This window comes from Eucalyptus grandis, chromosome 5 (genome assembly GCF_016545825.1).
Source record: "Eucalyptus grandis isolate ANBG69807.140 chromosome 5, ASM1654582v1, whole genome shotgun sequence".
In the NCBI taxonomy this organism is placed as follows: Eukaryota; Viridiplantae; Streptophyta; class Magnoliopsida; order Myrtales; family Myrtaceae; genus Eucalyptus; species Eucalyptus grandis.
Genome location: NC_052616.1, coordinates 34,890,826 through 34,904,898, shown reverse-complemented (window position 1 = coordinate 34,904,898; position 14,073 = coordinate 34,890,826). Strand labels below are relative to the sequence as shown.

The 14,073-nt window shown below is 38.6% G+C and overlaps 2 protein-coding genes across 6 annotated transcripts; one reads left to right on the top strand and one right to left on the bottom strand.

Annotated features, from left to right (window-relative positions):
- The first annotated feature begins 262 nt into the window (after positions 1-262).
- On the top strand, positions 263-6,372 carry LOC120293113. Of its 5 annotated transcripts, XM_039311893.1 has the most exons (6): positions 263-1,194; positions 1,527-2,287; positions 2,486-2,908; positions 3,946-4,907; positions 5,133-5,280; positions 6,285-6,372. In XM_039311893.1, the coding sequence occupies exons 1-2, from the start codon at positions 718-720 to the stop codon at positions 2,277-2,279; spliced, it is 1,230 nt and encodes a 409-aa protein (XP_039167827.1). In that variant the 5' UTR covers positions 263-717; the 3' UTR covers positions 2,280-2,287; positions 2,486-2,908; positions 3,946-4,907; positions 5,133-5,280; positions 6,285-6,372. The 5 variants fall into 5 exon arrangements, with proteins under 5 accessions (XP_039167827.1, XP_039167830.1, XP_039167829.1 ...); XM_039311896.1 differs by lacking the exon at positions 3,946-4,907 and having other exon boundaries at positions 2,486-2,677; XM_039311895.1 differs by lacking the exon at positions 3,946-4,907.
- Positions 6,373-11,795: 5,423 nt separating this feature from the next.
- Positions 11,796-12,999, bottom strand: LOC104447004. Its single transcript, XM_039313636.1, has 3 exons — positions 12,946-12,999; positions 12,688-12,852; positions 11,796-12,599 (listed from the first exon to the last, which is right to left on the bottom strand). The coding sequence occupies exons 1-3, from the start codon at positions 12,997-12,999 to the stop codon at positions 11,880-11,882; spliced, it is 939 nt and encodes a 312-aa protein (XP_039169570.1). The 3' UTR covers positions 11,796-11,879.
- Between the last annotated feature and the right edge of the window lie 1,074 nt (positions 13,000-14,073).

Here is a 14,073-nt window from a genome sequence, read left to right as displayed (position 1 = left end):
GGTTATCTCTTATTTGCTGATGTGATCATAAAAATTAGGTAAAACTCGCTCGTGAGCGTAAGCTTTACTGTATATACATAAAAAAATTGTATATACTAGTAAAGTTTCTAAGGGTTTAGTAATTTTTCAATACGATATATATAGTAACTTTGATTATTAATAGGTTTAGAAATTTAGTTATTAATAGGTTCCAAGTTGCCTGATCTAACAATGCTCCTTGCTTCCTTCCACGTGAAGTGAATTGTGGCCTAAGGATAAAAATTCTTAAAAGTGGCAATGGCATTATACAAATACCCTTTTTCCCTTTCAGAATGTTTATGATAGTTGGTTTTGTTGTTTTTGCAGGACTTCGAACATTTGACTTACATTAAATTGAGTGACTGCGAGTCGCTTGTTAGTACGCCCAACCTCTCATGTACTCCAAATCTTGAAAAATTGAAACTCTGGAATTGCAAAAACTTGGTAGAAGCCCACGAGTCGATTGCAAATCATGACAAGCTCCAAGTCTTGCATTTTAAATGGTGCCCTGAACTTCGTGTTTTTCCAAATGTGCTTGAGTCAAAAAATCTTCGAGATCTCAACTTTTCTGTTTGCTCAAAATTTGAAAGATTTCCTGATATCCCACATGAACTCGGATGCCTAAAAAAACTTTCCATACTACATACCGCTATTAAAGAACTTCCTACATCAATAGAAAATCTTGTCTCTCTAGAGGAAATGCTTTTAGATATTTGCAAAAACCCGGTAAGCATTCCTTCTAACATTTACAAGTTACAAAGACTTCAATGCGTCAAATCTTCTTTTGGCCCAATCGTGTTTCCAAACCTCATGGATTTAGTTAATCCGTGCATGAAGGTTGGACTTTCAAATTTAAAAGTCTTAGACCTTTTCAATTGTAATCTGTCCGAAGTAGAGTTTCTTGAGGATCTTTCTTGTTTTCCCTTGTTGGAACACTTAATTCTGTCAGGGAACAATATTACTAGCCTCCCTACATCCATCAGTAAGCGTGATCGTTTGTCCATATTGTCAGTTAGTTATTGCCATCAATTACAAGAGATTCCCAAGCTTCCACCATCTTTATTTTTACTGCTCGCAAATGGGTGTGAATCTCTGCAAACAAATGGACATTTAACTTCAATTGACCAGTGGGTCCATCGAGGGTTGAGCATGGTTGACACTGCTTCAATTGCCAAGGTCAGATTCTCTCTCTCGTGCGCACACATATCGATGTGGAGAGTATGCTCAAAACAATCTGTGCTTTTATATTGCAATAGCTGAAAGTGCAAAACCGGAGGTTTGACAAAACCAAACAAATATAAAGTGACCTTGCACTAATATGCACCTAATGAAGGTGGCTAGCATAGTTTTTATGGGTATGATTTTTATTGCGTGAGACTTCTATTTTAACGCAAGCTAGGATCAATGGATATATACTCATTTACGAAACTCTTTATTCACTAGGATTACTTACTAAACTCAAATTGAATTCTTCTATGGTGCTTTCTAACGGTCTATTTTTGTAACAGAATTCTCATTGCACTATTCTTCTCCCTGAAGGAGAGATGCCAAAGTGGTTTCAACCAGTTGAAAAAGGATCTATATCTTTCATGGCTTCAAAGGATTTATATGACAAGTTTCTTGGATTGATTTTCTGTGTTGTATGTAACAATGGAGGCAATTATTCCGGACCTTCCTATAGTGCATATTTTAATGGCAAATACAAGAGTAACTACCTATATGTCAAACGATTGGATCCAGGTGGCATCTTTATCAACTATTTCACACCATCTTACTTATGGAAAGGAGTCCATTTTGATCAAATTGATGGGAGTTATGCACAATTCAGCATTAGATTTAATAGCTCAGGTGCATTCCCTTTGGTCATGGAAAAGTGGGGATTCCGAATAATATGCAAGCAACTAGATGACAATTTAAAGGCTGCGATCCGAGACTACAAGTTAATTGATCCAGCTTTCCTCTATGAGGTTGGCCATGACTCGACAGACCCAGAAGCCCAGAGTTCGCATATACATGAAGACAATCCAACTGAAATAGGTCTATCAAGAAACTTGCAAGAGAGTTCACATATGCTCGAAAACAGACTGATCGAATTTGATCTAGATTGTCCACCGAGTTCTTACGAGCATGGTAAAACCATAGACGTGAGACATCGTGAGGGTCATCGTCCTGGATGGTTTCTTCCTGGAGACCCGCGCAGCCTGGGGAACAAAAAGTACAAGCTTTGGTTGGAAGAATATGGAGACGAGCTATGGATGTAATTCGTACGGTGAGTGAACTCCCGCTGATCTTCATTACAATGCCTTCTTCCTTCTCGTTCCTTCTCGTTTTCCTTTCTCCCCGAAAAAAAAAAAGAAAAAGAAAAATAAAACTTTTAAATAGAATTCTGTAATTCTGCCTTCCCTTTTATCTCTTTTCTTTGTTTGTAGTTCTTCCTTTTGGCTAAATCCTCTTTTCTCCGCCCTAGGCGAAAACTTCAAGCTCCGCCGTCTTCCATCGGAGGCGACCGACAGAAGAAGTCCCTAGCAAACCGACGGGCGACGGAAACCAGCAAGCGGAGGCAACGGACTACCGCCGTGGGAACCGGTGACGTAGCTTCTTCGGGGGAACGATTCTCTGCTGAGGTTCCTGGCTTCATGCAGCTTGCTATATAGATCGGGTAATGCTTGGCACATCCAGATTGTATCGAGTCGATGCAATACTTGAACTGGATTTTGAATTCGATTCGTTTGGTTCTGGAGTTGCGCGGAACTTGAAGAATGTGTCGTTGAATTTGTTCGAGAGACGCTGAATGAGTGTTCTCTTCGGAAGTTTAGTCTGTGGATGCTTGGTAGTGAATTCAATGGTAAGCGACGCTGCACGTTGCAAAATCAGGGACAATCCCTAGAAGGTATGACGATTCTTTCTTTCTTTTCGTAGGTGGTAATTTATTGGTAGGAGTAGGTGAAGTCTAGGTTCAAAGCAAAAACAAGCGAGGGAGAGTGAAAAATTGAGCCAATCCGAGTGCTATAGGTTGGGAACTTCAATCACTGTGATAGGACTCTGTTGGTAACTTTTATGAGGTGCTTGGTGCTTGAAGAGGCATAACCATGGAGGAATAAGAAGTGAGATGTCAAGCCACCAGGAAAGGTTGATTGACAGTCAGAGTCCTCTTACCACTTGTCAACTTTGGCAACTAGGGAGAATTGAAAACCAAATTTACTTGGAGCATGAGAGTAACATGAACATTGGTTGTGCTCATGATTAACTGGTTAGGTGCTTATTGTCTTTAGTCCTGTGGCCTCTGGATATGAAAAAGAAAAAATTACAAGAAACACGGAGTTTACATTATTAGTTATTCAGTAAAATAGAGACAAAAGCACAAGAAGCTGATTGTGAATTCTGATTTTTGACGCCTTCACAACAGTTTAGGGTTCCTTTTTTATCCTTATCTGCCACAGCTTTTATGAAGGAAAATGACCTTGAAGCTAAAACTCCCGTAAGCTTCTTGAATTTTTGAAAACCTAATAATGAAACATAAGCTTCTGAGGAACCAATGATAGGACACGCTGGAATGAGCAACATGTAGTTTCTCAAATTAGTTGCTGTTTTGCTTTGGTGTTGTTAGAGCTATATCACTCTAACAGTAGGTGGGATTTGCGTCTGAGTTAGAGGTTAAGTATGCGGTGACGATCGTTGCTTGGAAGTTTGTGACCAGAATATTATAGAGGACCTCCAAGATCTTGATCATATAGCTATGAGACATGCGTTCATTCCATAAGTAGCTGCTTATTGATAATGAAATATATCTACTGCAGGCAACTTGATGCTGATTTTTTCTTGAATGGCCTGTATGCATGCATGCATTTATGACATAATTTCTGACTCTTATCCTCATATTGTTTTCTCTAAACAACTAAAAAGACCTATTTGTTATTTTTATATAAGGCGAAACTTGCTTTGGACGGCCTTGAAGTTCCAGCTAGGTAAGGAACTGGTTTTTGGTAAACAGGTGCATTACTAGGGTTTCTTCCTGCTGCGATAACATTCCCATCCTCAATAATCACATAGCAGTTCAATAAAAAAAAAGTATATTCAAATAAAGCACAGTCTAAAATCATTCACCAATCCATGTTTGTCATTGCTTCCCCACCCCCTTCTTTAAATTTTGGCCCAGCAGCACTTTGTTGTTGCTCTGGATTGATACCCTCAAATTATCCACTCATAGTTTATTGTTGATCATTTATGTTTCTCTCTTAATTATTTCTTTAATAGATGATAAAACAATATATCAGACCAAATCTGTTAATGAGTGGATTTCTTTATGCATTATTAGGCTATAAGGGGTGATGTTCCCATTATTCTTTCATAAAATATACTGCTAACAAGTAACAATAACTAAAATATTGCTTTATTATGCCTGATGTTTCATGTTTTTCATTTGCCATTTTTCTCTGTCTGGAACAATATTACGGTCTTTATTTGATTTTGTGAAGTTCCTACCATTGTTTTTGTAGGCCTTATGTCAGCTAGACTATTGGTATACGTATTTGGTATAAAAATGCGCTGTGAGCATTGTATTGCCTTTTGAGATGTAAGAACCTGGTCCTTGGGACATTTCTTCATACAATGACCATATTTACACATAGTTTAGGCCTGGTTTCTGGTAGAGATCATCTCTTTTGTAATAGTCTATTGCTGTAATCTTTGATAGTTATGTGGTGACGGTACACTGCTATAAATGGCTTTGTGGACAGTAATGAATAGTTGATGCAAAGATTATCTGTCCCTTTTAGTATCTTGTGGAGCATAATAAGAAAAAAAAAAGGTTCCTTGCTACTGGAATATATATGAGAATACTGTTAGAAAAGTTGGAGGTGGCTAATCCGATAAGAAGCTTCTTTTTCCATGTAAGATTTGCAGCAACTTCAAGCGAGCAAAACTTGTTGAATTCAAGTAGTGTATGCCTTGATCAATCTCATATATACTTTCAATCAGTTAGCTTAAAGGAGAACACATTTCTTATGGACTGCATTTTCTGAATTTATGTTGAAACTATACTAAGGGCAATTGTCTCTCTGACAAAGCTCCTAAGTTTGATATGGTTGCATTGTTTTCTCCTTGTTCTTTCAAAGGCAACAAGACATGTAGAGATGGAAGCTCTTGATATTGTTCTTGAATAGTGGCAAAGGACTGGATTATTGGCTGCAGAAGTTGCAGAGAAGTTTTCAGTATGCTCTCTATATGGGACATGTGAACCGTGCACAATGAAAATAAATGGAGGTTTGTGGAACTGATTTTCCATCTTTTTCTGTCCTTTGCCTTCTCGAATGGAAGAAATTGGAGTTTCCAGAAGCGTCAAGAAGTCAAGTTTATATTAATTCCTTTTTTCCCCACGTTATTTCCTTTTTCTTAAATTCTTTGTGACTTGTTTGAAATTTCTGTATTCTTTTTTTTTTTCCCTATACAGTTCAGGGAAGTCCTACTTTTTGAGTGCAGTGAGATTCTTTGATGTCTTTATTGATATCAAGATATAGTATCTTCAAGGAAATATGATATTTTAACTACGAGGAAATTATGCTTTTTGATATGCCCTGGGAAATGTACTTGATAAAGAAATCTCTTTTCCTTCTTGCATAAATGAGAGCATGTGTGCTAGATTGTGGTGTATGGCTCGTGTTTCCAGTATAATTTTTCATCTGTCCGATGCTGCCATGATCTAACATTTCTTGTTTGAAGCTTCTTGAAGTCACCAATTTTCCCTCAAGACTTTGTTGACATAAAAGTTAAAACGCAGCAAAACAGGATCTGGTCCATTGTGATCGAGCAGTACAAAAAGTAGCTAATGTAGATCGCAGACATTGTTTTTTTGTTTAAGGATTAGATTTGAAAGAACAAGCTTAGTTCCAGGGGGAAGAAGCAAGAGATTTTCTGAAGGACGCGTTTAATAAAAAATTTAGGGAAAAAACAAACCATGAAAACTCTTGACTTTGGGGCTTGAAATTTATAGTAAATGCTGCTCTTAGTAATTTGATTATGAGTCAAAATTATTGTGGGAAACATGAACTAGCTCATTGCCTTTCTGAATACAACATCAAGCAAGAGGACCCTCTTGCAGATAAAAGGACTGCCTAGCTCAAAATCCTCCCTTTGGAACTCAAAAACTAGCCCTAATTATTTCATCGGAAATATTGGCTGGTTTCCACATAAATTTCATCTATGTTCCCCCTTTCAAGTGTCTGCCTAATTTATGAATGTTTCCAACTTTATTCTTGTTTCTCTTGTAGTCATGGGAATTCTGGATCAAAGGGTTTCAAATGAAGTGGATATATAATGGCATCAGAAGCAATTTCTCCTCTGCCAGATTTTTATGAACAAGGAAACTCTAATGGTATGAATGGCAATCAGCCATTTTAATTAATTGAATTGTCTGCATTTTGAAAGAATGTTATAATACTGCTGTTAGCACCTATTTACGTGAGATAACTTGAGGAAAATGATAGTTCTTTTTCAATGGACCCATTATTAATTACACTTTTTAAGAGGCTTCTATGAACATAGTAAAGCAAATCTATTTTTCAAACCAAAGTTTACCTTTTCTATCAATAAAGTTGAGCAGTGTGTCTGCTAGCAACATCATCCTGAAAGACCCTTCCTCGGAATAAGTTCTCTTTTAAACTCAAATACTTTGGTCTTCCTCTCACTCATCCTCTTCCATAGTGATTAAAAAGAAAACGGGAAGCCTCTTTCTATTTGTACTTGTTTGACCAGTTCTCTCAAATAGCTGGAAAGAATTGTACATGGATAAATGGGCCTCTCGGTGATTGCATATTATGCTGAACAACTAAGAGTGTTCAGCCATTTAATGATTGCTATGAATATGTGTAGAATTTTCCAAGGAAACAAAAGGGTTTTAGATGCCCCGTCTCTTTTCAATTTTCTCTAGATCGTTTGCTGCAGTAAAGATATGTTTCTGTATCCTTACATCCCATATAAATAAAGAGCTCTTCAGTTGCAAATATTTTAAAAACTGATCAGATCATAATCTTTACATGCATCTGAGATAATTAGTACGCTTTGGAAACTCATTGCATACAGAAAACATGGCCTTGAAATAATTTGTCTTTGTAATGATAAAATCAATTTGGTTCATGTTTCTTCTCTGTTTTGTAGAACCCTTTTCCAAGAATATCATTTCTCTTCGCCTTTATTTCCCTTCTTTTCCATCCATTTTCTGTTAATGACATTGTGGAATCTATGATTTGTTTAAGTATCTTATAGATATGCTGAATGCTAATATTTGGTTTTTAGCTCCAAAGCCTCAGGTCACGATGGGTAAATCATGCTTCTCATTGGATATGCCTGCATTGATTCATCCTGTTGAACACTCTCATGCCTTTGCACAATTAGGTAAGACCTTTGAACTTATGATTCCTTTCTTTTATGAACTTTATGTACATCGGGCATACTAATATGATGCATCTCTGCTGCATATCGAATGATCATATCAGTTATTCATGCATTTAACTAGTGTCTACAAGGTGTGACCTTTTTATCATAGGTTGTGTCTGATCAGGGCGCCGTGGCAATATTTCTTGCTGTGACAGTTTGATATGATGCTCATGTTAAGATCAAGTATACCTATAGCTGCAGATTTCCTCATATGATTGTAGTCAATCACAATGAGGAAGAAGCTAAGTCAGTGCTCTTCATTCCTGCTTCTTGGTTTATTCTGATCATATTGTTCATTGTTCTTATTCCAGTTAGTTAAGCTGTTCATTTGACTATAAGCTAGGTCAAACTTTCACTTCAAGGTAGTTCCCATTCTTGAGCTTAGCAACATAACTTTTGAACTATAGTTTTGTGATAAAGTGCAAATCTGGATGAGACATTGTTGGTGCTGGTTTTAGCATAGTAAGATTCTCTCTAGTTTGTGATATGGCAGAAACAACTAGTGTTAATTATTGTCTAAAGATGTTAAAACATTTTAGAAACGGCCCTTTAAGTGTAGAGACCCGTGTGAAAGTTATTAGCATCCAACAAAATGTCTTCTTATGATTCAATGCACTTTGATAGACAATGCATGTGCCATTTACTGCTTTTCTAATCACAGAATTTCATCAAGGAATCTGAGGAAGGAAGTGTGATGCATGTCCAGATCAGATGTTCGTCCAGATGTTCGTGTGTTTACGGAGGGTTGCAGATGTGATCACAAGCAATTTCATGCTTGAACTTGATTGTCAGATTGCTTAGATAATTTTACGGCATAAACTTGTATAGGCATCGGTTTTGTGAGGTTAATTTTTGTCATCTATATATTCTGTGATAGAGTTTGATTTGAGTTTTTCTAACTTTGAGATAATTCTAGGCGTTCTATTGATAATTCTGAGATTTATAGTTCTAGACTATGTCCTATGTGATCCCTAACATGATAGAAGAGGCAAAGGATATGCATGTGTTTTTGCATGGATTTCACTGGATTCAAGTTTCCTAGTTATACCAATTATGTCCTAAATACTTGAATTTATACTATTGATGAGTCTATTAATGTCTAGATTGTTGTCGACTTTAACTTTCATTTTATTGTGAGAAAATCAGTGATTTGATAGGTCGCATGGTGACCATGATAGGTTGATGCCTCTTTTCTTCTGGTAATAAGAAGTCAAAATTTGAGTTTTCTTTTTAAGTGGTAATGATTATATCATAATCAATTCTAGTAAAGCACTAGAAATACCAAAACATTTGCCTGCAAGACCCACAATCTAAAACGGACAGGAAGATGGTAATTTTTGGATCATAGTCTGTTATATATTCTTATAAATTTGGGCTAATGCTAGAAAAATAGATAATCAATCATGTATGAGTGCGATCGACCGACAAGAAGCCGACGTCAACAGCCATTTATCCATCGAAAGGAAATGCATAGAAGATAACGAGACCTTGGATGAGCGCCGGTCTACTCTTGGGAGAAATGCGTAAAGACGGTTAGATGACGTGTAAATATTGACACATTAATCATATGGGGCCCACAGTCAAATTAGTAACCGCTTAGCTAATTTTGTTTAGTGGACAGTCTGAACGTGTCTTGTGTAAAGTGTTTTAGAAAATGTAAATTAGATTTTGTGACTTTACTTATTGATTAATGTGCTTAATAAGTTAGCATCTATTATAATAAATACCGAACCTTTTCTGTATAATGCTAAGGAAAATGACGATAATCACCATCATATCGAAGCCGTCATCATATCTCTCTCTCTCGTTGACTTCCGTTAACGGAGCTCGCCTCCTGTGATTAAGGTGCGACCGCTCACTTGAGGTCATGTCCCTCACATATGGTGTCGCACAGCCGAATTTGAGGTCGCTCGAGTGCCTCCATTAATGGATGTAATTGGCTTAGAGGTCCGATTGCTCCCGAAGTTGGGAAAGACTGATAAAGAATTAAAAAGGGCTAACATTGTAATGGTGCTTCTGCTGTACAACAAAGAGAGGAAGTCATTGCTAACATTGAATGGCAGTCATTGTGAATCCGCTTGCAGCGGCATTGACTAGTGGCGGCAACATATCTTGAAGAAAACACAAATTCTTTTCCAATGGAGAAGGTGAACAGTAACTTAAGAAAATTAAAAAAGGAAGACAGAACAAAACAAAAAAGATTAGAAAAATGAGAAAAAAAAAAAAAAGATGTCATTTTGAGTAGAGTCATTTAGATCAAATTGACTGTTGTGCTATATAGGACGATTGGCGATAATTAGATGTTAAGTTAGCAATTTTCAACGGCAATTGAATAGAAAAACTACATTGGAATTTGCGCAAAAGTTAAGGATTAAATTGACAAAATGAAAAATTTTAGGACTAAATTGACATATATATAATATGTTTATGACTAATTTGGTAATTTTCGCTATATTGCATTTGCACGATCATGAAAGAAGACGTCTCTATATACCATAGGTCATCAACTTATAACTGCGTATTTGGCCTCCATCTAACAACAAAGATCTAACCACCTGACCCCATTTAATCATAAGAAACCCTAGACTCTTGGAAGCTTCAAGGCAAGCTTAGCTAACTTAGCCACCTCCTCTACCAATTGTGTCTTGAAACTCTTCGGTTAATGATATTCCTCTCAATCAGTGATGCCCTCGGCACTCTCGACTCGAAGTCCTTTGCTTGCTTGGTCGAATCTTTCCCTTGGATCATGGGCTCCCTCAAAGGTCGACAGTTCTTCCCTTGGATCATCCGGGCCAAGTCATGCCAGCCTAACCTCGGCCTAATAGCCATTGCTAATAGTGATCATTAGTCATTGTTTGTATAAATAAAGAAGAATTGGACTTGAATAGGGCCAAGTGGCCCGAATAAGAGGGGTTGTATTAGGCCCCAACCCAAACGGGTCAATGCAAGTGGCTCTCATATATTTCTCTTTTTCTTTCTTTTTTAATTATCGAAAATCCATGAAGATGCACAGGAACTTTTCAAACGAATGGTAGTCAATTAGTTGGGGCCGTTGTGGGTGATAGGGAATGTTAATTTGTTAAGACTTCTATCTCTAATTTTGCCTTTGTTAGCTGTCAATCAGACTTCATCAGCACCCCGGTTGCTTCTTTTGGTGCAAAACGTGATATTTTTGCCAAAAGAGCTCCCGAAATTCGGTGATTTACCAAATACAGTTCTTTTCCCCTTAGATCAAGTCATACTAACACAATTGCCGTGAATCATCATAGGAATATAAGTTGTTCTTGTATCAAAACATTTATGAAGCATCACAAGATGGCATGATTGAGAAGATATAATTTGTGAGTATACAGAGATGACATGATCAATAAAAATAAGTGTGAATGAGTGAATTAAAACATGCAATTTTGTACAACCAATAATCTCACAAAAGTATCCAATCCCCTAGTCTTTTTTTTTAAGAACATCGACATTTTGACTAGGATAGAGGACGTTGGAATTGATACAATATGATGGTTGTGTAGCCAAACATTCTTTATACCTCCGAGAACAAATGAGGGATAATTGATTCAGCCGACGAGGCTTTATCCAAGAGAGGGCTTCCCGCATAGCTAGAGTTTCAGCCACAAGAGTCAATTGGCATCTAACTAGGCATGGTTAGATTACTCTATGAAATACAATAAACAATGCTAGATGTCTATAAAAATTACTTAATGAAATTCTAGAAATGCAGTTCTAAATAAGTCCAATTATTTCAATTTCATGAATTTATCGTAATGTAGCCCGTAATTTCCCCCTTGTTTGGTTCCTCAATTTTAGGTCGCAAATACCTGAGCCTTTTTCTATTGTTTTCTCTCTCTTGCCGTTGAGTAGTAGACAACACATCAATCCAATAATTAAATGAAATTGAAGATATTAAAATGAAATTTTGAAAAATTTGTGAAAGGACACTTTAAAAAAACCCCAAAGAGTCTACTGCTGTATACGGCGGTCGCCCATCTACAAATTCGTCAAGCTCGCAAACTTTTCTCGTTAGCATACCGCTATTCTCTCACTCTCCCTCTCCCTCACCGTCCACGTGCTTTAGGTTCGAGTCCACCTGCCTATGTGAATGTTTGGCTGGCATGAATGATCTGGAACGTGATTGCAATTCCAAAAGGCCAATCCCTTTTCTTATGTTTGGATCCATATATGAACCATAGAACTGTGATTCCACCAACTTCTCGGAATTGCCATTTCCACTACTTAGGCCATCCAATCATCATTATCATTCCTAAGTAGGTTAGAACCATTTGGGCTGATTAAATTAGATTATACTGCAAGATTGGCATTAGAGGTTCCGAATGTATTACACATGCCCAACTGCAGTTGAAACACAAAACGGGTCTCCTAGTTAAACACAGACCAAAAAGTGTCAAAAAGATTGAATTTCAGACCCAGGTGCCCCTGAGGAGAGCATCCACGGGTGCAGTTTCCCGGAACGTCTTGAGCAGATCGGAGCAGGAGGGATCGACCTCTCCCTCCACTTTGAGCTCTAGCCCCAGCTCCTCCTCTATGTCATCCGATGCCGATATCAGGAGCAACTCACACCCTTCGTAGTTTAGGAAGTCCGGGGGGTCGGCCGGGCTGTACCTCAGCTGCCCGAACTGCCCTTGCTGGCGGGCGGGGAACACCGCCGTGCGCTTGCTCTGGAGTCCCCTGAACTGGGAAGGGCCGGCACCGTGCTGGTCGGGGTTCTTGATCTGGATAAGGAAGGACCCTTCTCTTTTGACGTTGAGCGACTCCTGGGGCTCTTGCTTCGCATCTTTCGGAGGGAATTCGAGCTTGTATATGAGATGCGTGTGTGCTTTCTTCCCCCCATATTTGTGTCTGAGTATGCGGTACACGCCCTCCCCCAACGCTCTGGCCAAAGCCGTGTGGCGGTGTCCCCTCGTGGAAGTGTCGTACTCTTCTGCAAGACGCAACAAGTCATACTTGAACCAGAGAGAGAGAGAGAGAGAGAGAGCCGACGCCGACTTGATATCATCGATCTTGGTAGTGACCATCTCCACAAATCCCCACTGGGGTCGGCTCCGTTTTCTCGGGTTCGGAAGACCCTTCTTCCCCCTCACTATCAACCTCAGCAGCGCCTGCTTCTCGATGTTCACTTCCTGCCTTTGCCATTTATAGAGAGGCTTGAAATCGCGAGGTGATCATAGACAAGTTGTCGGGTCGTGTAAATCTTGTCACCATCATTACCTGGCTTCCATGGCCACCTTCCACAGTGGCCTTGTCACTGGAATCGGGGTCAGAGCCTTCCTTGCCGGACTGGGGATCTTGCTTCTCGCCGGATTCAGGACGGAGGCCCTCGTTGCCGTGGGGACTCAGCTTGGGCCTATAGAAGAAGAAGATCTCCCCTCTTTCCTGCAATTAAAACCCCACAACAAGCTCACTCGCTCACTGCCCTCCGCCACCAACTAGCGAAACCCATAAAAAAGACAAAAGCGAGTTTGAAACCTGAATTTCGACTTCGGGATCAGATCGGGTTTTCACTTCCTGACCTTGACCCATTTCCAGCACCACTGCCACAACACAAACATGCAGCAGATGCAAATGGAGGAGAATCGACGGCAACCCAGAGTGGATTGTCGACACGTTCGCTTTGTGGATAACCCACGTTACGGTTCAGAGGCCAGCCACGTCTTTTTGTGTGCTGCTGTCGCCGACCGAGTAGCAGACATGCTGGCGGACGATGTATTCCAGAGGGAATTCGCACGTGTCCCGACGTTTCTTCTGTCCATGGAAACATCACACGTTTTGACAGTTTTAACAAGATTTATATCCGAATATCATGGGCATGTTAAAAGTTACTAGCTCTTATAAAAAAATTAACTGCTCACTTATCAATATTCATTTACTTGTTATTTTCATATGCCGGAAAGCTCCCCAGGGAAATATGGTTGAATTGATGAAACAAATGCTATATTTTGTTAGGGTGAATAGTACAACCTAGAAGAGGTTAAACAAGCAGTAAATTATGACGGTTGTATGTATAAAATATTAATAACAAATATCATGTGATACTGGTGCTAATAAAGACAATAATGAACTGGAGAAATAAAATACATAACAATTTAAAGTGGTTCAATTTTATATTCAAACTTGCGTTTGCTCTCTAGATAATAGCCTCAACACGGATGGGAGTCCACTATTAATTTTCAAAACAAGTTACAATCAACAAGTGCCTATTAATCGATAGATCATACGATCACTACATTCACACTTGTACACTGGACCTCGTCTTTATTACATAGCAGCTTAATCGATAGATCATACGATCACTACATTCACACTTGTACACTGGACCTCGTCTATATTACATAGCAGCTTAACCTTATGCAGGGAACATCGGATGGAGAACAAAGACATTTCTAATTATAGATGAGAAAGATGAAGTGCATTGACAGTATTCTCAATTTCTCGGTCTAACCCTTTTTGTTACTTCCTTGATCCTTTACATTGGAGATTCTAATAAGGAGAAAAGAACGGTTCAAGTTTCATTGGAGGTTTTTGTAAAAATCAGGATTGCCCATACAATAGTTTCTTCCAACATCAGTAGGTTTCCCAAAATTGAGTTTAAGCTCG